A 25,712-nucleotide genomic window follows, 5' to 3' on the forward strand; every position below is an offset into this window, starting at 1 on the left:
CAGTGATTACACAGTGACACGCCCTGCAGGTTTGATCTCACGCATCTATAACATCATCTGCAGTGATTGAGAGCTTGCATTTGATATAGAGTAATGAACATGAACAAGGTGGATTATGTACTCTATCAATAATATCCCCTAGCTACATTTAGTAGATTAACTAAGCACACGTTTTCCAATCGAAGTACAAATTGCACAAAAGGACCAATGACAGAACTGTAAGTTTAGTTTAGTTTTTTTGGTTCGATCTAATGTGTGACAACTTTTCTGTTTACCAAGCCAACATCACATGTTGTTATTGTTAAAACAGGTACAATGCCATTTAATAGGAGAAAAAAAAATTAAACAATCTCTAACATTAACGATACCAGTCCAAATTTGCTGTTGCTTCCGAAAAAAAAAAAAAAACCCACCAAGAACTATTTTTCTCACTTACAATTTACTATCAGTGTTTTTCCCCTTTGCTGTTATAATAATCTCCACTCTTCTGGGAAGACTTTCCACTAGGTTTTGGAGCATGGCTGTGGGGATTTTTGTGATCATTCAGCTACAAGAGTGCAGGACACTTGAGTTATTCCACCTTCTTCCAACCTTAACACACCATGTCTTCATGGAGCTTGAGTTGTGCACAGGTGCATCCTCATGCTGGAACCGGTTTGAACCTCTTTGTTGCAGTGAAGGGAAATTGTAATGCTACAGCATTCAAATACATTTTATACAACTGTGTGCTTCTAACTTTGTGGCAACAGAAGAACCACATATGTATGATGGTCAGTGCCTCCAACTTCAATAAATAAATAAATAAATAAATAAATATATATACGTCATAAGTAAACATGAGTTTGAAAAAGTTACAACCTGTGGCTATTCTGTGAAATGGAGGACAACAGATAGGTGTTCAAGATGCATTAAGATCAATCTGGCAACCTGTTCTCTGCTCATTCAGCGCGACAAGTGCAGCGATGCTGGCCGACACTCCGCTTCACCACCGCGGACGCTTCAACAGGTCCTGGGCGCTTAGAGCTGTGCGGCTTAAGACAAAATAATAGCCAAACTCGGTCATTTATAATATTTATTTTGTATTTTTTTTACTTTCTACAGTGCAGTTAAACCATTAAACCTCTCCTCGGAGAGTTATCTGTTCTTTAGTTTAGCTGAGTGTTGTGACTTCCACAATGTAACAACACTAGACTTGGGTTTGTTTAGGATTTTTTTCAGGGACCTTTAGCGTTAATCTCCATGAGAATCACTAAAAGCTGAAGACGAGAAATCCGGCGAACTTTGGACTTTTCGGTGTGAAACAGAGCTGTGTTCAATGGCTGGAGCTGTGCTGAAAAGCCCGCAGTTGGTCGTGAAGAGACTGTAGCTACACAACAGAAGTATGAGAAAGGTAACATTGTATCTGGAGGTTATTTAATTAGTTAAGGGGTTTTTTGTTGTTCTTTACATATTTTATTTCTAGGATTTATGTATGTATTTTTTCAACGCTTATTAGAACTACAGGAAGTAGCTCAATTTCCCAAAGCTCCAGGTTTATCCGTTGTGAACGTGTTGCCTGGAGAGCAGAGGAGGAGGGTCGGGTGAGGGGGGGTCAGCACTGAGGGGTGCATTGTGTGCCCTACTGCCCCCAAACCCCCGGCGGTTGTCATAGTGACAGGTTACTTTGGTGATTGCAGTAGCAATTGTATATAGTAAATGGGTTGTAACTGTCTCTGTACTGACTGGTTGGTTATGTAGTCATTGTGATTTTTATGATGTAGTTCTAAGTTGTCAGTGTGGTTGTTCTTATAGAGTCCTGATTGCTGTAGGAATTGTTGTAGGTTTTTTTTGTATTGTGTTTATTGTGAAAGGTTATTCTAGTGATTGTTGTATAGTGATGGGGTGTTATTGTAGTGATGGGGTGTTATTGTAGTGATTGTTGTATAGTGATGGGGTGTTATTGTAGTGATTGTTGTATAGTGATGGGGTGATATTGTAGTGATTGTTGTATAGTGATGGGGTGATATTGTAGTGATTGTTGTATAGTGATGAGGTGTTATTGTTGTGTAGTGATGTTATTGTAGTGATTGTTGTGTAGTGATGGTGTTATTGTAGTGATTGTTGTGTAGTGATGGTGTTATTGTAGTGATTGTTGTGTAGTGATGGGGTGTTATTGTAGTGATTGTTGTGTAGTGATGTGTTATTGTAGTGATTGTTGTGTAGTGATGGGGTGTTATTGGAGTGATTGTTGTGTAGTGATGAGGTGTTATTGTAGTAATGGTTGTAGTGACTGATGTATAGTGAGGTGTTGTGTAGTGACTGAGGTGTTGTGTAGTGACTGATGTATAGTGAGGTGTTGTGTAGTGACTGATGTATAGTGACGGTGGTTGTAGTGGCTGATGTATAGTGAGGTGTTGTGTCGTGACTGAGGTGTTGTGTAGTGACTGATGTACAGTGACGATGGTTGTAGTGACTGATGTATAGTGACGGTGGTTGTAGTGACTGATGTATAGTGAGGTGTTGTGTAGTGACTGATGTATAGTGAGGTGTTGTGTAGTGACTGATGTATAGTGAGGTGTTGTGTAGTGACTGATGTATAGTGACGATGGTTGTAGTGACTGATGTATAGTGACGGTGGTTGTAGTGACTGATGTATAGTGAGGTGTTGTGTAGTGACTGATGTATAGTGAGGTGTTGTGTAGTGACTGATGTATAGTGATTTATAGTGATATTTTTAGTCATATGGAGGTGCTGTACAAAACTGTTTGTAGTAGTGTAATGACCGCAGATTTCATTGTGTTCTGATTCCAGTTAAGGTGGGGTTAATACTGAGGTCATATTGTAGTGATAAGGTGTTTTGGGAATATTTTAGGATTTTGCTGATGGGTTGTTATGGGTATATAGGGTATGTACATCGGGTGGTATGGGTGTATAATTCTGATTTGTAGTGCTGGTAAATAGAGCTTGGCATGATAGTAATGGGTTATTTGAAGAATATGTTGTTCTACAGGTAGGCATTTCTTGTTGTGTAGTGAGGGTTGTTGTAGGAATCTGTGGTTTTAGGCTTGTGTTGGAGTGACTTGCTTTATAATAATGGGTTGCCTTGGTGATATTATTGGCTCTATATTAATTACTGTATTTATTTTATTCAGTAGTTCTGATTTGTGGAAGTCATGATTGATCGTTACTGATGCAGTGATGAGTTGTGATTGGTCTGATTAGTTGCTGTACTGATTAAGACGTGGGTACATGTGCTTATAGGAGTGGGTTACGTTTAGTGATTTATGTTCATTTTAGTTACTTTAGTGTTGTTATTGTGCTGGTGTTGTAGGTCGTGAAGACTCAGGAACGTTTTCGCTTTTCAAAACAACTCTGGTAAACATTTCATAACCTCAGATATTAGCCTCAGGCCGTCCTGGTTTGTGTAAGACGCTCATTGTACAATGTGAAAGCAGATTTTTTTTTTTTTTTTTCACGCCTGCACAGCTAATCTAAAGGCATTCAGAATGATGAAGTGTAGGCGACATGTGACTAGACTTTGCACTTTTATAATCTACATCCGGTGCGAATGGGGAGTGAAATGCCGCGTGTTTGACATGTCATAATTAAATCAGAAAGGACAACCGTGTGGGGTGGGGGGAATCTTCAGAATTCATATGAGCAAGTGTAAGCGTCCTAAACGCTGTTGTTAAATTTAAACCATGGCTCTCACTGAAGACCTTTCACGACTCCAACCAGTCGGTCCACCTGACAGCCATTAACACAACATCTTCAGCGCTGGAATGTCCTCCTCCATACTCAAGATGAAGGGGGGTGTATTCAAACACACACACGATGCAGAATTTTATTTCTTACTACTTGCCTCCTTATTCCAGACAGCCATAATTTAAATCGCTTTCACTCCCACTTGCTACTGAACCGCCCCTGTTACCACAAACATCAACATTCCTAGAGCTGTTGATCTCTGCAGGCTTTTTTTAATCCCCTCGTTGACTGAAATGTCGCTAAAATGTACTCATTTTATCCAGCCACTAGATGTTTCTAGAACTATATGTTGACATTTATTGGCACACTTTATTCAGATCAATCTTATTTTCAACCCATAAACAAGGAAAACCCAACATTAAGTGTGTTAGTAAGATGTTGGACCACCAGGAGCTGCCAGAACAGCTTAAATACACCTTGGTATCGATTCTACAAGTGTCTGGAACTACTCTTGAAGATGGCTGAACGATATCCAACGAATATCCAGAAGATATTCCCTCAGCTGGTGTTTTGATGATGGTGGCGCAGAGTGCTGTCTTAACACTCTCCGAAATCTCCCATAGGTGTTCGATTGGTCATAGGTGTTCAATCATCTTCAAACCATTCAGTGTTGGCAAACTGCTATGGTATAAAAGGAATAAAACACAGTGAGATGTGCTGTTATTGGATGAACTCTGGGGTAATCAGTAATGCCACTTCATCCCGCAAGCCCATCAATGATAATTTTCCAATATATGGCCGTTTTTAGAAAAAGAAGTGTTTTTATCCCTTATAAACTGCAGCTCTAAGCCCTTGTAGACACAGGGCAAATAGTTCAAGAATTAACACAAGAGAAACGTATACAAACGAAAACAGACGTTACACACACACTTTCCTCCACTTTCTAGTATGAGTAATTACTTCGTCATCGAGGTTTGGTCCGTATCCAGAGGCCGAGGGACCCTCTGTAGTCCAGCGTGTGGTAAGCAAATGCCTGAGGAGTTGGTCGTGTTACCAGGCTTCTCACGCCACCAGCAGGGCGTGTTCCTTTCTTACAATCGCTTTTTTTCCCCTTTTCACCTGCCAAAAAATAAAAGGGAAACTGGGTCATAACATGGTATGCAGGGGCCATTAGCAAACAGGAGTAAATTACACCCTCTTTCACTGCACGTTTGTGGCCCACGTCAGACTCTCGCTGAGCTCATACTAAAGTATTTCCTCTGCCGGGAACGTCTATCACGTCTCGTCTCGTCTTCACACACCCGCGATTGTCCGTACGCAGATGTATGATATGAATGGCACAAGGGGGATAAGTTATTAAAGGCCACGTAATCAGATTAAGTAAGGAACAGAGCACACGGTGGCTCAAGCAGGTTTAGCAGAGTATCCTTTAACATGAAATGTAGCTACGGTGATTCATTCAGATAGCTGGCTAGACATTAAGACTCTAGGCACGCGCCTTCATCACAATCGCTTTATTGTTTTAACAAGAGTGTCCGGTTTTTGTCGTCGTATGATTCGGAACTCAAGGGCATAATAGTCCACATGGTTTCTGAGTGATGTGGCATGCCAGAGGGACTTGCTCACCTACATAGGTAGATCGCTAGAACTGGTATGGTGGGTTCTTCTTGTGACCTTTGCTTTGCTGAAGAGCCAAAAAACTGTCACACCATTTACTATTCATTACGTATAGATGCAACACTGGTAAAGTTGAGACCTTCGTAACCCTGGTTGTAATTAGGATCGAGGTCGCCTCAGAATTTGTATCCCCTTCTAAGTTTCTGAATGTATTTGTGTGTTTTTGCATGCATGCGTGTGTTTGCAGCCCTCCTCTCTGGGAGTTTAATCTGAGCCTGGCTCCAGTTGGTAGCCGGAGGGGGGGTGGCTCTTTCTGAGCTCTTAATTAGCTCCACTCCTGCATTTTATCATGTGAGTATCGAGCCAGGGAAATGAGAGAGAGAGAGAGAGAGAGAGAAGTGTATTAAGTGGTGATACGCTGGAAACTGCAGCCCATTTTGGCAGACCTAGGAGGAATTTGGGAGTAGTTTTAATTGCATTCTTTTAAAGCAGAAGTCAAACAAAGGCTAAAATGCCAATTCCTTTCTCTTACCTCATCATAACAGAGAGCTGCAGGGTATAAAGAGCTTGGTTTAATGCTGTAGCATGTGCTCAGGCTGGCATATTCAGTTTAGAATGTGTGTGAAGAGGCAGTTTGGTTTGGGGGGAAAAATGCTGAATAAGACTTGCGCAAACAACAGAGCCTACATGCTCAACATCAGGCAGTGATTACGGCTTCATCTTGAGGTCATAGCAGGGTTAGAGACCCAGGCGAAGACCATGTTTGTCTCTTTATTGCTCTAATAGGGGGCACAACAGGTGGGAAGCAAATCAGATCAGCCTCCTTAGTTGGACCCTTGCCCCCTCCGTCGGATGTCTTGTTCTCAGCATACACACGCAGAGAAAACTAAGCAATTTGTTCAATTAATCAAAACGGATTAGAGCTTTTTTTTAAAATATTATTATCGCTTAGTCATGCTCACAGAAACCTTTAATCAAAATGGGCTCGGGTACCACCTACCACATCCATACCCTTAGATCGGTGCCTTCCTTTGACAAGCATTCCAAAAGCGGTGTGGTCTTCTCTCACCGACGCTTGATAACGCTCAGCTAAACAAATTATTCATTGCCTTCTTAAAGGTGTACTGTAAAGGTGCTCCATTCATTATTCATACCTTCCAGGAAATCTACAGTTTTTACTTAGGCTGATACGCCCACAGTATCGGAAGGTCATTTATGAAGAACCTGTTTCAGATTTTACACCTGCTTGAATGAAATCTGATGAGCACAGTTCATTTATACACATATAAGACTCACAAGCAACAATGACTGACTACAAACTTGATGGTCTGCCAATATTTTACAGATAAGACAAAAATGATAGACAGAGACAACAGTATCAGCTCACTGTATTGCATCATTAGTTGTTGGCAGTAGATTATTTTACTATTGTCACTATTGGACAATATATAATAGATCAGCTTAATATCTAACACTTAACATTCTACTTTTGGGCTAACAAGTCCAAAATGGTCTGAATCAGTTTTCTGTGTGTTAAAGACTGGATCTTATTTCTTGCAGACAGGCCACGCAGATGGAGCTTCAACTCAGGGCAGGATGCCTCTGGCTTACCCATCAAATGGTACCTCTCTTGCTCATCACCCCGAGGCTCCAGTGAGGCTTATCCGCAGCTCCTTTGAGGCAGAGAAGCGGACGAATCCAGGTGCCCCAATGAGGCCAGTCCGCTCTGAGGCTTGCTGTGAGAAACGTGGACTCAATGGTGTAAACACACATCCATGGTCCACCCCTGTGATCGTTGATGCGCAAGATCGATCATGCTCCTCCAAGAATGTGCGTATCTTTTCCTTCCAGCGAAAGCGTGGTGCGGCAGGCTCTGAGCAGACACCGCTTCGAGGCCCAGCCGGTGCTTCGCAGGCATGGCCAGGTCTCCATTTCATGGGTTCCTTCAAAAAGCTGCGCTCCTCCGTTCTCCAGGGCATCCAGAACAGGGGCGGTGTGACAGGAGACAGTCAGGAGAAAGACTTGTACTTCACCAATGAGGAGAGCAACGGTTTCTTAGTAACCAAAAGAAATTTTGGAAGTAGCCAAACCAACAGGAATGAGATGTCAGCGGTGAGCAACGGAGGGTCTGTAACCACACCAAGTACATGTGTTTCAGATGAAGAGGATGATGACGAGGAAGATGGGTATGGCCTACAGAGGAACTCGCATTTCTCAAGGAGTATACGTCGAGCTTATGGAGCAGGACGCATCTCCCTTTTGGACAATGTACGAAAGCAATCCGAAGGTCCTACCGCTCAAGAACCCGCTGCTCGCACTCGACCCTGCAGCACCGTGGAACCCATTGGGCTCAATGTCATTTTTGATACTGATGACAATGTGAAGGCCTCGAGTAGACTAAGCAAAAGTGCTGACAATCTGCACATATTCAAGAGCCCTTTCAAACACAAATTACCCTCGATTCAGCCCCAGAGCCTGGAAGATTCCAGCACCCCAAATTTCCAGAGAACAGCTAGCGCTTCATCTGCGGATGTGCAGGAATGCGTATCAGGGCGACGTAGAGGAGCCGTAGGAGTGCGGGGAAAGATGCACAAACTCGTCGGAAGTTTAACAGATCTGTCTGTCAACCGCAAGCCGAACCCTGGCCCCACCACCACAGCCCCCTTATCAGCCCTCAGCCAGCTCCATGACGACTACACCCGCAGGACTCCCTGTGTTCCTGCTAGCGAGCGTCAACGCAGACCCCCACCCTCCTATACCTGTCCGTCTGACAAGCAGAAAGTACAGGCTGATGTTCATAGCCACACCCCAGCTATACATGCCGACTCCTTAGTACCCAATACCGTTAATTCCTTGAATCATCAGGTTCCTGAGTGTACCAACTCCACAGAACAGGATCCAGAGAGCTCACCAACTTTGTGTTCAGATAGCTCTATCACCCCCCTCACGCCTGTCACAGGAAATAGTGCGACTGTGGAAGAAGAGCAAAATGTGAAAGCTGACGTCATTCAGGACAAGCACTGCACCAGTCCAGGACAGGAACAAGGACTGGACAACGTTAAAGTAAACTTGGAGGTATTACACTATGATGCACTATGATATTATTATTAAAATAATAATAAATCAAATTAAAGGCTGTATGATCACAAGGAAGAAGTTTCTTATAGGATTGGGGTCACTAATTAGAGATGCACCAATCTCACTTTTTTTTTTTTTCTTTTCATTATTGATATCAAGTTGCTTTCTTTGCAACATTTATGAGTTGTCATCACAGTTATCATCACAGTTATCTGTCAGCGCCATTAAATGCATCATCGGGGAAAGTATGTCAAAATCCGAGCCAGTACAGTTCTGTTGTTTACTGGCCTTGAGACCAGTGCTCACTATCAGGTACACCCCCAGTCATGATTTCACTGATAAACACATCATAGCCCAGAACTGTGTACAAAGGCAAAAAATGAAGAAATTATGACTAATTAAACAGAAAAACCCATGAGTAAGAAGTTAGTAACTTTTCCGCTCCGTCATGTTTCACTCAGGAAATCGATTTATTTAGGAAAAAGTCTTACAGTACAGCATAAAGCATCCTCGTGGATGAAACGTATATTAGTGTCTACAGTCGAGGACATGGATTATCTCGGATCAGTCGAGTGGCATTGACTTTCTTTCTTTTTTTTTCCCATCAGAGTCGATAAGTAGCGACGGAGACCGATTATACTCGGTGAAGTACATGGATGGATTGATTGTAGCTTACGTCAAACGTTTAGCTGACCCCTGTACTCAGCATTGCAATCCCACGTATTGGCAAATCGAACACAGGCTAGATGCCAAAAACCGCTATGGTTTTCTCATTCTTAATTGTACTGTATGGAGCTTGAGCAATATTCATTATTAAGCCAGAGGACTCATTGGATGGACAGTTCATAGTTTATGAAGTGTCGGCTTGGCTTTCTGACGGTTGTAAACACTTGGAGCTGTGTCACAGAGATTGCTCAGCTGTAATTTTCTTGACAAGGGTTAATGATTACTTGGGGTTTATGATTAGCACTGTTGCTTAAACACAACTCCTAGACCTGACTGTGGACACTTATCAGCTGGTCCAGGAGTCAAAGTCCAAGACGTGCACCAGACACATGCCGGGTTTAGGAGCCTGTTCCAACAGATTCGAAGGGAATGGCCCCCAGAGAACAAGCTGCTCTGTTTGTTTGTGTTTAGAAGTGTGTGTGTGTGTGTGTGTCACTATGGTGCTGATCCACTGTGTGCTGTTTCAGTGCATCTGGAAGACTCCGGAGAGACAGAGTGAAAATCTAGAGGTAAGCCATCTTTTTATCCCTTAGTGGAAAGGTGTTATTAGAAGAGAACATCATGTCAGCAGGGCATGATTTTAGAACAAGATCTTCAATGCATGCACTGTATGTCACACCCTCATTCGCAACACAAATTCGGATGTTTTTCTTGGACGGAAGCCGTCTGTTTCCTGAAACTGATCTTCACACAGTTAATCTCTAAATGAAGTCCTTCTCCAGCTACTAAGGACTCTATTAAGGACTTTATTTATCAGTTAACACTTACAGCTTAGGAAGTTAAACCACCATGTATTCCTGTGTTCATCACAATTGCATATTCAGGTCTGTTACCATAAGCTGTGTTTATAAGCCTTTCACGAAAAGTGCCCGAATCTATTCCAGACACCATCCGGAGACCCGTCTTTCACAGACCTCCTGAAACGAAACGATGAAGGATGCAGCGACTCAGTGTTCATTAGTCCTCCTGTCACACCAACCAGCGCTGCAGAGTGGCCCCTGGTGACAACACCAAGCTCGCCAGCCTCCTCCTGCGACACGCCTGACTCTTCTGTGCCCAGGAGGAGGGCGGCCAGAAACAAACCTCGACCAATCTCAGACTACGGACAGCTCATGTGCAGAAAATATGCTGTCCCCATGGAGGAAGTGGAACTCCAGGATGATGCTCAGGAGGGGTGTAATGCTAACGAGTCACACGCTGCTGATTTTCACATTCAAGAGAACAGCTGTCTGAATGGACACACGGAAAGCAGGAGGAGGCGACCGACCTCAGTGATAGGAGGAGTGGATCTGTTTGCATCTCCTGACGAGAAGGAAGATGCCGGTTTGCCTTCTGTAAGCCTTCTTTCATTCGTTTCAGCCCTCAGTCTTTTAATCGGTAATCAAATCCCAAGCCCCGCCCATGCTTAGCATCTGACAAACGGAGGCACGAAATATAATAGGTTAACTTTGGTGTTTAGGAAGGTTTTCAAGTAGACAACACTAACGTAATCAGAAAGGAATGAAACATTTGGGACTTTTTTTGCCATTTATAGTAACGTTTATTGTCCTGGAACATCCACTAAACAAGGTAATTCCTGTACTTTCACCAGCCTCTCCTTTTTCTCTCTCTCTCTCTTGTCATTAAGAAGACAAAAAAACACAGCTTGTCATTTTATAGAGAAAAACCACAAAGCATAAACTTTTCTGTCCTACAAATCGCTGACACTGGAGACTCCTTCTATAAATGTAAAAAAAAAAACAACAAACACCGTATAGAAAACGTCACAAAATCAACAATTACGAATTGAGAGTTCAACAGCGCTGTCGAGTAAACGACATTAAATTGCTTCAAAATGGATGGCTTGAACTCGGATGGCTGGCTAGCTAATGTAGCTCGTCTTCACGATAGTTCCGTTAATAGTTCCGTCTCAATAGTTAGGTGTAATTAACTAAAAGCTTATTAAAAACTAGTTTTAGTTGAACAGCCAGTGTAATGTAAAGTGTACCTCTATCATAATATTTTGTTTGTCATGAATACACAGATTCGAGTGATTTCAAGAAAAAAGAAAATTCTCGGTAGCTAACCATAATGAAATAATGGCTAACTTTTACCCCAGTGTTTTCATACATGTTGATTATTATTTATTCAAACTAGCTCATACTTGTAAGTCCTTTAGTCCTAGCGGCTCCTATACTCTCTGTCCGAGGGTCAAGTGTCACGTGTGACCACAGCTGGATCTTCTGAGACAGAATGATGTCCACAGAATTATTGATTGATGATAAAAAAAAAAAAAAAATAAGGCTGGGCTCGGGATTGGTCAGTTGTACAATTAGTTTTTTTTTCCCCTAATAGATTTCTGACAAAAGTGTCAAACCCACGTTTTCAGCACATGCACTGATTATTGTGAGATTGCACTAGTCATGTTTTCTCTTTCACTGTACACATTCTATTAAGGGTCTGTACCACTGTAGGTCATCTAGTTAGAGATTTCTCGAGGTTTAATGATGCGTTCAGGACTGGGAATTACCGTGCTCGAAAGCATACAAGGAGCACTGTGTCAGCCCGAGTCATAATTGGCAGTGAGAAAAACCAGCCGAGAAGAAAAAAAACAAAACAACATAATGGCCCACTCTCATTTCCTCATACCACAAGCTCTCAGACATCCAAAAGTTTCTGCGGTTTTAAATGACCTCACGAAACAACCCCTACTTAAAGGAATACTCCAGCGAGCGATTTTCAACCCGATCTCTATCTGTCTTATCTGTAGTTTATGAGTGATGACCGTGAAGAAGAATTTCAACACTTTTCCCTGTATTGAGAAAAGAACAAAAAAACAAACAAACCCAAAAAATGTTTAGGCCAAACTCGCTTCTAATGGACGTCGAATGGCATTCTTTCCAAAAAAAAAAAAAAAAAAGACACGAGTTATATTGTGCAACACTAATTTAATATAACAGCACAAATGATAAGTGTGAGGATGAGACGGAAATGAGAGAAAGTCTCACCAAAGCTGTTCTTATGAATTATTCATCTTTCCCTCACCGCAGTAAAAAGTAGTTCCGGTTACTAATGTCATTCCAGACGCTATATTGTATCCTTGAGCCTTCAGAATCAAAAAACTATGTTGGTAATATTACCGTAGCGACAATTTCTTTGTTTGTCGAGGACAGATTTACAGTTTATTTATTTATTTATTTATTTATTGCTAGATACAATCAGGCAAATGAATTTGAACTTAATCTAATGTAATTAGAATTGAGTATTTCTAGAGGAATCTGGACACTCATCACATGCTGAAATACTTTAATTGGAGATTATATAGACAAATGCTACCCTTTTGTGTACTTATTTACAATAAACAATGCAAAATTTTTTATTTTTATTTAAATCAATAAATCAACTACTGCTCTTAGATTTCTATTATAAGTGAGTTGGCTGTAAGTAGAATTTCCGTTCAGCAAAATGTGTTAAATTTCTTGTCTGTGGTTCTATACACACACACACACACACACACACTGCACACCTAGTGGATAGACATTAAGTTAAAATGTGCTGGAGTATTCCTCTAATATAGGCCCTATCACGCCCCCAAAGCATGTCATGGCAAGTACGAAGTCAAGACTCCTCTCCAGCACGCCGTAAATCGCTCTGTATATTTATGGTGTAATGTTATTATTTTTTTTCCATCTGCACTAACCTGAACAGTGTGTTTTATGTTTTTCGGGAACTGATGAAACACTGCCTCGAATAGGATCTGCCTCAACTTAGCGCGTTCAGATGAACGTGACATGCCGTGTTTACCCTTTTTTCGGGTCATTGCTCTTTACAGGACAGTCACTGAACTCTTTGTGAACACAAACCACGGTGAACGTCCGTAACTGAAATTGCGGTCCTATTGCTTTTCCGTAGCCCGTCACTCGACCCCCTGTACCCTCTCACGGTGTGCCTCCGTACCGCGCCATATCTGCCCGCCTGCGCCCCTGCGTCTTCTCCCAGAGCACACCGACGGGCCTGGACCGAGTGGGTCGCCGCAAACCGCACCGAGTCCTCAGTGGTGAGTGTGTGTGTGTGGAAGAGACGAATTGTTTCATGTTACATGAAAGGTTGATGTGTGTGTGTGTGTGTGTGCCGTGCAGACGGATGCACAGGGCTGGATGACAGCGTGAGCGAGGAGGACGGCAGTTTTGATGAGCTCACAGAGGGAACACCGTATCTGCAGCCAGAGGTCGATCTGTCAACTTTAAACCAGGTCAGTAATCAGACACATGCACATGTACGTCTGTGTATGGGTGTGTGTGCAAGTGCGTGTGTGTGCAGTCAGTAATAACTCACATGTTTGTTATTTCATTTATATTAGCACAGCACTGATAAATTCCTGATTACGACCGCTCAGAAGTTGTTGATTAAGAGTAACTATAAACGGATTAAAACAGTATGACGTTGTTCTGCAGGAAATAGTAAGTAGTACTAACAGTAGCTCGTTATCACCAGCATGCTGTGTTGCTGATTATTTTACTATAACAGCGAGACACATCGTGTTTTCTTCCTTACTTATTGCACTATATGACCCTGTGTGGTTCCATTATATAAAATCCATCACGTTCTATAGCGGCTTCAGGTGTAAAACAAGAGAGTTGTGGCATGTCAAATCCATTCTTTTCATACTGCTTGCACGTATGAAGTACAGTGCTGTGGAAAAAGCATATACAAAAAACTGAAGAAATCAGGATGGGGCCAATACTTTTTCACAGCACTGTCAATCGTAGATCTGGACCGTACTGTACACGACCACAGATCACAGAACGTGTTCGTAGAGCATTGCATGTTCACACACGGCAGAATATAATGTGACTGTACAGCCAGCGAGTGGCTCGCTCAGTGAGTGCTGAGATGGTTTAAACACTTTTCCAAATTATACACACGTACAGATCTAACATCTTACCAAGAAGCAAGTCTGTTCCCAACACTCCTGCGACAAGCTGAGCCAGCTCATTTTTACCACAGAATTTGCTCATCAAGGATCATTTGCATGTGGAATAAATGAAAACGCGTCCCGTGAGCAGAGCGGATTCATTCTCCGAAGGAGTCCTTACTCCAAATTGCTCCGATTATATTTGTCCCTGAGAAGAGCTGGCTTTTTTTTTTATTTTAAACCACAGCATGGAGAAAGTTTATTAATCTAAGTGACGTACAGTATGGATTATTCCTTCCCCTACAGATGACCTGATTCCTCGAGGTATCCTTTTTTTAAAGTCGGCCACATCTTGGAACAGGATATCCCTTGGAAATCTAAGTCGGCTCCCAAACCGTTCTCGGCGTAGGCCAATAAATGGGTTTGACCACCGAGTACAGGATCCATGACAATGTGCACCATCCTAATTCTGTAAATTACTGTCTTTCGGCAGGACCGACCTTTTACGCTCGTTTTACGCTGGTATCTTTTTATGCTTTCTTCCATCCGTACAAACTTGGACTTAATTGTTTATGCTTTAAACTTTCATTCATTCAATCATTCATTCATTCATCTACGGTAAGTGCTTCATCCTGAACACGATCCTGGGCGTGAGGCCATGCAACAGACAGAGCAGATATTATATAATATCTTTCAGACGTGCTGCTCGGCAGTGAGAAGTGAAATCCCAGCCAAATTGTGCATAAACATGGTCTAAATTTTGCATGCCGTCATGCACCTTTTGTCACGTTAAGGTTATAAATATCCCAAAATTCATGTGAAGACTGGCATGGAAAATAATTTGAGTAGTCAGCTCATACTTTGTGTGTGTGCGTGTGTGTGTGTGTGTGTTTCTGGGTGGAGATTCTGAGGATTTTATGTGGTCTGTGTATGTGTTACTAGGTGGGGTTGCTGATGATTTTTTTTTTTTTTTTTTTTTAGTGGTAGCAATGGAAGAGTGTAAAAGGATGCTGTTTGTGTGCTCTCTGTGTCTGTTAACAACCAGAGTATTTATATTTTCCAGACATTAAATGGGGTGTAATGGGGTGCGGTAACAAATCTATGATTCCCTTCATTTCTATGGCTAAGTGAACTAAGCACTTTTAGCTAAATTTGGTGTGGGCGGAGCTAGAAAGAATTCAGACCACGTTCAAGTCACAACTCGGACAATTTTAAAATAAACACCGGGGCAGTGTCTCGGATCACTGATGGAATGTATCTTTTCATAACCTTCTTTATACTGTAGCAACCAACTTACTGTAAAAACAATAACAAATGATCAAGTCACCGTAATTCCTAGACTAACACACCTACTACAGTTTAAAACACTACCAGAGTACTGTTACTGCAGGAGTATAAATGCACAAACAAATGGCCAAAATATCATAATTGCTGGAACAGCTCAGAAAGTGCTATAGTGCAAACTACTATAACTATAGGAGTATTACAACTACCGTAAGTATTGTAAGAAATGGGCAGTATATCTAGGAGTATTACATCCATTATGAATACACTAACAGATGGGCAAACTAGCATAAACTTAGAACCATTACAACTACCGTAAATACACTAACAAATGGGCAACTGCATCACATCTAGGAGCATTAAAACAACTGCAAACAAACGTAAATCTATGAGCACTATATTTTTGCTGGGGTATCACGGCAACTGCAAACATTACCATAAAGCCTGTAGTAGCACGCCTACCGTAAAAGCTTTACAAAACGGTCAGTTAGATTAATGCATCACTTTAAGTTGCGTCTAATTATGTGGACAACATGATGTTGAGATAACTTTCTGTGACTGAACTAAATTACTGACCGAGTTCTTTTCACGTCTGTCTGTGCTGCAGTACATCTCGTCAGGACATGCCGTTTACGCCGAGGCCCTGTGGGACCACGTGACGATGGGCGAGCAGGAGCTGGCCTTCAAAGCCGGGGACGTCATCCGGGTGCTGGATGCCCAAGAGAAAGACTGGTGGTGGGGGCTGGTGGGCGAGCGTCAGGCCTGGTTCCCCTCCAGCTTTGTGAGAGTAAGTGTGGAGTGGGCTGCGCTCCGGGTCCCTCAGAGCGACGAGCGTGAAACAAAGCTGCGCTCAGGCCACGCTGAGCCATGGAAACTTCTGAATGGCTCCCGGGGTTGAGTCAAGAGGGCATTGAAGGAGCGTCACCGTGGTTACGGCTATTGATTGGCAGGCGTTACGGGAGGTGGGGGTCATGGGAACAAGGAGGTTTCTAAAGGATAGTGGAAGTACTGTAAATTTGCCTTCTTATGGAGCAAATATGCAGGTTTTGACCTCTTGATTTACTTTGCAGGAGATTAGGTCTGTCGAGTGGAACAGAACAAATGCGACGTTTGCTCAGCGTCAAAGTTTAAAATATCTTCAACGTGTAAAAAAAAAAAAAAAAAAAAAAAAAAAAAAAAAATAGACAAGCCTATATTATTCATCCAGCTTTATTTGGCATTTTAATGTCCATGGGAAGTAAGCATGGTATCCTTTTGTCCCGTAGGTGCGTGTGAATCAGGAGGACTCGGCCGCTGACAGTGTGGAGAACTCTCCAGAACAGCGAGAGGCTCTATCTAAAGAACCACACAGCCAGACCACTGAACACCGAGACCAGATGAGGGCTAATGTGGTCCAGGAGATCATGAACACTGAGCGCGTCTACATCAAACACCTCCGAGATATCTGTGAGGTGAGCTGCCTTTCACTTCCTGCTTTAATTTAATTACGCCTGATTATGTTTCATTGTGTTTTTATGTACGTGTTCAGTAATTATGTGTTCAGTCATTATAAGCGTCTTTAGGCTGTAGATTCTGAATGAATTGTTTGTATATTCACACGCTAGGTAAAACTTTTCACGTACAGTCCAGTGCAAAAGTTTACACACCCTCAACATACAATTAGACTTACTTTCTGTTAGGTTTATTTATTGATTTTATTCAGCTGATTGCCCGATGTAAAATAATTCCTGGGACATTGTCGGACATTCCCCCGCCCCCAATTCTCCGCTCTCACGACGTCGTAGAGTTCCACTAAACAGATGAAGAATTTATATACTCTCACTGGGCTTCATTGCAATATTAAAATACATTATAAACAACAATATTATACAACAGAGTGTATACGTTTTGGACACTACTAGTTTGTATCTGAGCTTAAAAACAAAATGGACGCAAAAGCCACGCCCACAACCAACAACAATCTGAATATTATGTCAAGACACGCCCTCTTATATACTTTTCAAGAACGTTTGGTAAGCCGATTTTTTTTTTCCATGCCGCATTACAACCACACAGATGTACTTTCATTATTCCGAGTAAAATAAATGATCAAATTGTGCATGATAATATATCATAAAGTGAATTTAAAAAAAAAACGAAACAACAAAAGTTAATAAACAGTTTGCATCTCCCTTTCCCAAGTGTGACACACATTCTTTAATAATTTGCCCTCCTTTTGTGTTTATAATCCACTCCAACCTCTTTCATTTCCTCTACACAGCTTTTCAGTCCTCTCAGTTGTGATACTTGCCGCCCTCCCACACACACACACACATACACACACACACACACACACACACACACACACACGCACGCACACAGTATAACTCTGCCAAATGTCATACACGGGCCTGCTTCTGGAGACTGAGAGTGTTGTGTTTTGAGGTTATGTTTTGGATTGTTGTCTTATTACAGGATACACCCATGTTTAATCTTTAACAAAACTGTATCTATTTGCAGAGGAAAAAAATACATTTCCTTTTCTCCATTCCAAAATTATCCGGGATGCAAACTTTCACAACTGTATGTGTACATTACCTGTAACCTGAACCAAATTTCTGGCACGCAAGGAGCACCATTCACCCGCAGCGTTACCGTAACAACAGGAAAACTTCCTGGCAGTGTATAATAAGTAGCTAACATGAACTCGGCACATTAATGTCGGAGAATATCTGATCATTTTGATTGTGTTTAAATGCCGTCTGGCATCTCGGCAACACTTTCTAGAAAGATCATATAACGTACACAAAGATTCTGATCATGAACCTACCCGGGTTTAAATGTTTACACGGCGATATTCGTTTATTGAACCGATTAACTATGGAGGATTAAAACTCAAAACTGGCACTGATCATATCGTACTCAATTCGCCGGAATAGATGTATTCTTCTATAGATTTTAATAATAACAGCATAAAAAAAAAGTTTTACCTCCTTCTCCAACAGCACTAAATATCATTACATGAAAATGCTGATTCTGTTTCACTTGGAAGTACATTGTGTTATGGAGGACAAATATTTTATCTTGTTGTTCATTAAAATTGTTATTTATTACTAATAGTGTAGTAGTAGTCGTTGTTGTCGTCACGGAAATTCATCATTTGTTACTATAATAAGCACATCTTTAACTTGAGAACACGATGACTCAGGTGAGGTATTTGCAGTTCTTTATTTAATATCCTTGTTTTGTGTAATCCCTGCGAGCTAAATGAATCACAACACGATTCGTTCTCATTTTTCACATCAAGCTCTCAGTGTGGTTCCTCCTCACTGCTGCCCCCTGAAGGCCAACTCCTGAAATAACAACGTGGACCTGTGGAAGGACGTACGATCACCGGTTCTCTTCAGTGACAGGATTTATTATTATTTTTTGAAATAAGATGTTTCTGTGCTCGTGTGTGTTTTCAGGGTTACATCCGCCAGTGCAGGAAACACCCGGGCATGTTCACGGACGCCCAGCTCAAGACCATCTTCAGCAACATCGAAGAGATCTACAAGTTCCAAAGGAAGTTTCTGAAGGATCTAGAAAAAAATTACGACAAAGAAAACCCCCATCTGAGTGAGATCGGGTCGTGCTTCCTTCAACAGGTCATTTTTTTAAAGTGTTTTTTTGTTTGTTTGTTTTATTAACTTCAAGTGAGAGAAAAGTAAGAGAAGCTGGTGAGGGTGAAGGAACGTTAGTACGAACAGGAACTAACTTGTTTCATAAACATTTTTCAACATTAGATGTGACTATACACACACAGTTTACTGATGAGTTTGTCCTCGGTCGTCATCAAACATTGTGGTTGTTTTAGAAAAATCTGAAACAGTGCAAGTTAGAGTACTATAAAATCTTTTGCCTTTGCTTTTTGTTCTGCTTGCTTTAATATTTGTACTCCACACACAAACTGGTTTAAGTCTCACACTCGCACATTCCGTCCTTCTCCGTCAGGGTGAAGGTTTCTCCATATACTCGGAGTACTGTAACACACACCCGGCGGCGTGTGCAGAGCTGCAGCGACTGATGAAGCAGGGACGCTATAAGCACTTCTTCGAGGCCTGTCGCCTCCTGCAGCAGATGATTGACATCTCCATCGCTGGCTTCCTGCTCACGCCCGTGCAGAAGATCTGCAAATACCCGCTTCAGCTGGGCGAGCTGCTCAAATACACACCTAAAGACCACAGGTAACACGCACGCGTCTGAATTAACGGGCATAATTTCAGACGATCCCGTTTGGTTAAAGCGGATCAGTCATAAATGCTGCACTCGTTCATCTGCGAATCTCTTTACCAGATGCAAAAATATGGAACTTGCGCCTGTTTTGGTCGTGCCCGTATTCAGCATTGAATTTATTTGTGATGTCACACTCCATAGTAGTGGTTAATGGGTTCATATGACAGTAGACACTCTTTCTGGCTTTAAGACTTTACAGTTGTTGTTGTTTTTTTTTTTAAATAAGTATTTTGTTTATACCTAGTCTATTAGGTTTAAATGTTAGAATTTTATTTTGGCAGTATGCCGTGTTTTACTATATAAAATAAATAAATAAATAAAGCTTTAGTTGTGCTGTCCGTTTTATCTCAGTACCAGTGTTATTGTGGAGAGGTGTGCATTGTTTGCCCAGCAGGGGGCTCACTCATACCCTTCCTCTTTCCCATTGCGAGTCATGATACTCTACACACAGAAACCCAACAGTGCCCTAACTAATCTTATAACAGATTTCCTGTTGTTAATACTTATTGAAAATGTCAGATAAGTCAATTCTGATCAGAATGGCTATAATGTAACCCATTTGTATTTTACTTATAAATGAAATCCTTATAAATGATTACAATCGGTTTCTTTTAAAATAGGTCTTCAACCTGATTAGTAAATTAAAAAAGTTGGATAATAATGTTAAAATTAGGTAACTCTTTCTGCAGAACATTTAGCATACGGTACCTCAAGGCTTAGCTTTCATTTATTAAAACAAAGCATGATTTTATGTATTTAATGTTTGCATTTTAGTGCTTTTATATTTTTTATATGACTTGATAATATTAGTCGTATGCAACATGAATATTCTAACGAGTGCTTTTCCTATACACCGCTAAATATAGTGCTATGTTTAACAATCAGCCTCCAGTGCAGCCGTATTATTGTGTGCTTATACATTAAAGTTTTTGTACATTAATGTGCTTGCTTCAGTGACTACGAAGGCGTGTGTAAAGCCCATGAGGCGATGAAGAACGTGGCCAGTCTGATCAACGAGAGGAAGAGGAGGCTGGAGAGCATCGACACCATCGCGCACTGGCAGGAGGCCATCCTGCACTGGGAGGTGAGGACCGGTCCCGCTGCTCTCCGCTGTTGTCTCAGCTGCACTTCAGCATGGAGCGAGTCACGCAACTGTCCTGCATTTTTTTGCTTGACCAATGTTTGTGTGTCGGAAAAAATGCTGCTGAAAAAGTCAAACACAACTTGAGTGTAGTTTCAAGTCAAGATATTTTTTAAAGCGGCTAAAGGTCCGTTCACACCAAGAACGATAACTATGAATATATTAATGTCCACACCGATGCACGATATCGTTCTGTTTATTCTAAGCATTCATGCCATCTGCTGTTTTAAACGCGTGAGCTCTTTCAAGAAAGATAGGTTCTGATTGGCTGTCAATGTTTTTATCGTTCATCAGCTGGGGGAAAAAAATCGTTCTGAAAGTGATGCAGATGAAATCTTCTCTCTGTGCCTTTATCGTTATAGTTGTAGTGTGGACCCTGCTGTTCTTTTATATTTAGAATGATTTTTAGAACTATATATTTGTCATTATCGTTATAGTTATCGTCCTTGGTGTGACCTTTTTTTTTCATGAGTGAACGTATCCAATCTCACTTAGCTTTTCTACACTCGTAAAAATGTGAACCCTTTCGAAAGGTTCTACGAAGAACACTACAACAGAAAGTGTTCCTATCAGAAAGGGTTCTGTTTTATTTGATTTGATCTGAGAACCCTTCAAAAGTATTTCAAGTAGCAGGTAAAACATTTAAAAGTCTGATAGGTTCTTGGTATTAAGAAGCAAATTATTGCTAATATTTGGAGTTTGTCACACACGTACATCCACTCTTAGAGGGGGGAGAAAGGTTTCTTCATGCATTTTTAATGAAGGATTCTTAGCTTCCTAAAAGGGTTCTACATGAAACCCTGTCTGATAGGAAAACACTTTCTATATGGAACCTTTAAAGTTTCAACCAAAGGGACAACAAAAGAACCCTTATGTGTTACCTTACCGTGAGCACTAGTAAAACTATTTACTTTTCGATTTTATTTATTTAGGTTTGTGTTTTAGTATTGGTTATAGCAAACCTACAACTTTAAGGTTCTGTGTCATTCATTCATGAACCAGATAGAACCTTATAATGCCTTACAATACATATAAATATACAGTATGATGTATATATCGTTCTTAACCGTATGAAACATTCTAGTTCACCAGCTCATACCATCACTGTTGTATAATCAGAATTAAAGAATATTTCCCTGTTCTAGTTTGCATTTCGAAAACATATGCCCTCAGCTCAATACCCGTGCTGTCCACCAGGGGGCAACCTCACTGAGAAACACTTCATTATAATGTATATGGTTTTGCAGTGATATCTTGCTGTCAGTGAATTTAATACAATTATTACAATTGTAGTCAAAGCATAACCTCAAGAATGTGTGTCGTGTTATTTAATAAAGCACTTGTGTGCCCATGTTTTTCGTCAGGGCGAAGACGTGTTATCACGGAGCTCTGAGCTTATCCATTCAGGCGAGCTGACGCGAGTGGTCCGTGCCGGGAAGACGCAGCAACGTAGCTGCTTCCTGTTCGATCACCAGCTGGTCTTCTGTAAAAAGGACGTCCTACGACGGGACCTACTGCACTACCGCGGACGCCTTGACACGGACAGCGTAGTGCCCAAGGACCTGACTGACGGGCGTCACCCGGACCTGGGCACGCTGCGGAACGCCATCGCCCTGCGCAACCACGACACGCTGGAGGTGCTGTGTGTGCTGAGCTGCAGAAAAGCCCAGGACAAGCAGCTGTGGCTGGAGGCTTTCGTTCGAGAACGCAGACGTGTGAAAGAGGACCAGGAGATGGGTGAGTTTCACAGCATGTCCTAATGTGAAAATAGAAAGACTTTCTATTCTCAGACCCAGTGAAGGAGGCGTGGCCTCACGCACATCAAAACTAACTTTAATTGCTATATTAAATCACATTGTATTGCATCATATCAGTATATACGCTGTTATAGGAAAATCATCAACTTCAGGGTGCTAACAGTAACTCTGCTTCATCACACCACCTTATCGTTGATTATTTTCCTATAAACGCATGCCCCCAAGTGTTTTATTCCTTATATATTAAATGTAAATCCAGAGGCAGGTTATTCTCTTCTTATATCGGTATATTCCAAGATGATAGAATATGTATCTCTCTGTATGTGATGTGATGCAACAGGAAGTATGATGACATATTCGTATAACAGCATTTCCTAAAGTGTTTTATTCTTCTTACACCACAGCAACTCGCCGTAAATTGCAGCATTTATTTATTTTACTTATTCAAGAATGACACGTCATACTTTTTATCTGTTTATAGTTGCAGTAATTGTTGTGGAATGTCCATGAAAGAAGCTCTCGTCATTACTTACAATATAGCAGCTATAAACAGTCGTTCTCTAACTTTCTCTTGAAGTGTGTTGCAAAAAAAAATGCAGCTTGTTAAAGAGAAACCACAAAGCTTTAACTTTGACTGTTACAAAGCGTTGACACTGGAGACTCCTTACCACTATGCTAAAGAAACGTCTCCTTTACCATATCAAAGTTTTTAGGTTTTTTTTTTTTTTTTTTTTTTTTTTTTTTTTTTTTTTTTAAATAAGTAATATATTTATTATTAGGCTTAAATTGTGTTGCGCATCTGCCATACAAGTCAGTGTGTAAGATGTTATGAAGAGTAAAAATGATAATGGATTAGAACGTTATTAAACCTGCACTACGGTCAGAGCTGCTGTTATAGAAGATTAATCACCTTCTGATCAAACAGAATGGAACAGCGCTGTGGTGTAAATAAAGAAATAATACAAGGACCCATGTGGGATATAATGAACTGTTCCTTCTCTCTCTCTCTCTCTCTCTCTCTCTCTCTCTCTCTCTCTCTCTCTCTCTCTCTCTCAGGTATGGAGATTAGCGAAACCCAAAGGAAGCAGGCGATTCAAAATGCCCGAAAATCAAAGCAAGGCAAAATTAAAAGTAAGATCAATTCTCTGTTTCTTTATAGTACTAAGTAATATTAACTAAAGTGAGCTAGCGTTAATTGTGTGTGTGTGTGTGTGTGTGTGTTTTTTCCCCAGATATAAAATATGCAGGTCACCCAGTGTCTCATCATCACCAACCCTTACACCCTATCCACCAGCGCCACATCACTGTACCGACCAGTATCCCCCAGCAGCAGGTCTTCTCTTTAGCAGAACCCAAGAGGAAGCCCGCACATCTGTGGTACACGTTCACGCGCAACGCCCTTTTCCGGAAATGAACAGGAAAAATAAAGACTTGATATTCTGATGATATGAAGAAGTTCCTCATACAGTCCCCGGTGCCAATGTGAAGGACAACAGAGAACAACAAATGAATGGTGTGTGTGTGTGTGTGTTAGTGTGTTAAGGGATCGTGTGTGTGTGTGTGTCTTTGGTACCAAAAGTGTTCATGCTCTGTGTGTTGGTGTGGTAACGGTGCTGCTTGTATCAGATTTCGAATCGTTCTGTTCACCACATCAACATATTTTAAAGACAAAAATGATGTGCATTCTTCAAGTTTGTTGTACGATTTTTTTTTTTTAATGGTAAGGCTGGAACCTTTTTTAAATGTTAGTCCTAACTTTAGAAAAGTCAGACACTGCACTAATAAACTGTAAATAAACACTTGCAAAAAGTACACCTATGAAAACGTACAGCCGTGTGACTCTGTACTCATGCACACTTTATTTTACACCGTTCCCACTATATAACGATGTATACACACAACCTCTCCCTGTTCCTTTAACACACATCTCAAATGTATTTGATCACATGGTACAGCTGAGGTCATGAGTTTGCATACGCCTTGAAGAATCTGCAAAATGTAAATAAAAAAAACATTTTTAATACATTTTTTTTTATTTAGTCCTGCCCTGAATAAGTTATTTCACATAACAGACGTTTACATATAGTTCACAAGACACAGTAATAACTGAATTTACACAAATGAACCAGTTCAAAAGTTTACACACCCTCGATTATTAATCCTGCGTGTCATTATCTGGATGATCAGCGACTGTGTTTATGTTTTCTGACGGTTCTTCATGACTCCCTTGCTTGTCCCGAGCAGGTAAACTGTTCTTCAGAAAAATCCTCCAGGTCCTGCACATTCTTTACTTTCCAACACTCGCAATATGAGATGTATTGAGGTCCATCTTTTCACACTGAGAAAAACTCACTATTGCAAAAGGTGCAAATGTTCACTGTTGCTTAACAAGGCAACAAGATGCATTAAGAGCCGGGGGGTGTAAACTTTTGAACAGGATGATCGGTGTGAATTGTTATTTTGTCTTTAAAAAGTTTTCACGTTAAATATCTTATGTGGCTTCTGACAATAAGATCTTTAAACAAAATAACAGGTTATACCGATTATCCTGTTCATAAGTTTACACCCCCCTGACATAATGCACCCTAGTGGAGCACATATGATGCACAGAGTTGGGAGTTACTGTAATCTAATTAGTTTTTCTGATAACGCAGTAATGTAACACATTACATTTTAAATTTGATTACAGTCACTGATGTTAATAAAATCACGTTACCTGCGTTACAAATTTACTGTTAAGAAACTAATATTAAGTCAAACGCAATTTTAAAAATAAAATCACGTTTTGCTCCAAAGATTTTTTCTTTAGGCCCGGATAATTCTCCACTTGGAGCGGTTCCTCACTGTGTAACGTCAGTAAAACATGACCACCTGTAATTTGATATCTTCGGTGAACAGAAGCGAGACCAATCAGACGGCGTTTACAGGAAAAAACGTGGACACACTCGTGTCTTATTGGCTGACAGTCTCTCAGTTCTGCCAAATACTAGCTCACACAGTCAATGTGAGGGAAAAATGGATATACACCAATTTCTTTTTTAAACTAGTAAAGAGATTGAAACTGACACAGTAACATCCTCTGATGATGAGCAGGAAAACAAGGTGTCTAAATATCTATGAGTTCCAGTTCATGTGAACATGACACAAGCAGAGCAGAAGGAAAGATAATGTACTTTGCATGGCACTGTAGCAGCTAAACCCATACGATGATAGCTTAGCTGTGCCTCCCCTTAGCTAGCGACACCAAACTAGCCTAGTTAGAAAAGTGTGATATTTT

General features: G+C 41.1%; 1 protein-coding gene across 2 annotated transcripts; it reads left to right on the forward strand.

Moving 5' to 3' along the window:
• Nucleotides 1–943: 943 nt before the first annotated feature.
• spata13 (spermatogenesis associated 13) lies at nucleotides 944–24,249 on the forward strand. Of its 2 annotated transcripts, none has more exons than XM_017453607.3 (14): nucleotides 944–1,390; nucleotides 6,862–8,376; nucleotides 9,573–9,614; nucleotides 9,990–10,439; nucleotides 12,997–13,141; nucleotides 13,224–13,336; nucleotides 15,891–16,070; nucleotides 16,549–16,734; nucleotides 18,730–18,909; nucleotides 19,256–19,488; nucleotides 20,492–20,621; nucleotides 22,043–22,415; nucleotides 23,492–23,566; nucleotides 23,668–24,249. In XM_017453607.3, the coding sequence occupies exons 1-14, from the start codon at nucleotides 1,382–1,384 to the stop codon at nucleotides 23,847–23,849; spliced, it is 3,813 nt and encodes a 1,270-aa protein (XP_017309096.1). In that variant the 5' UTR covers nucleotides 944–1,381; the 3' UTR covers nucleotides 23,850–24,249. The 2 variants fall into 2 exon arrangements, with proteins under 2 accessions (XP_017309096.1, XP_053530853.1); XM_053674878.1 differs by having other exon boundaries at nucleotides 944–1,379.
• The last annotated feature ends 1,463 nt before the right edge of the window (nucleotides 24,250–25,712 follow it).

The sequence above is a fragment of the Ictalurus punctatus genome, chromosome 23 (genome assembly GCF_001660625.3).
Source record: "Ictalurus punctatus breed USDA103 chromosome 23, Coco_2.0, whole genome shotgun sequence".
In the NCBI taxonomy this organism is placed as follows: domain Eukaryota; kingdom Metazoa; phylum Chordata; class Actinopteri; order Siluriformes; family Ictaluridae; genus Ictalurus; species Ictalurus punctatus.

Coding starts and splice junctions, on each gene's coding strand:
- spata13 (XM_017453607.3), top strand. Junction 13,337..15,890: donor ATCTGTCAACTTTAAACCAG/GTCAGTAATCAG, acceptor TCTGTGCTGCAG/TACATCTCGTCAGGACATGC. Junction 16,071..16,548: donor TCCCCTCCAGCTTTGTGAGA/GTAAGTGTGGAG, acceptor TTTGTCCCGTAG/GTGCGTGTGAATCAGGAGGA.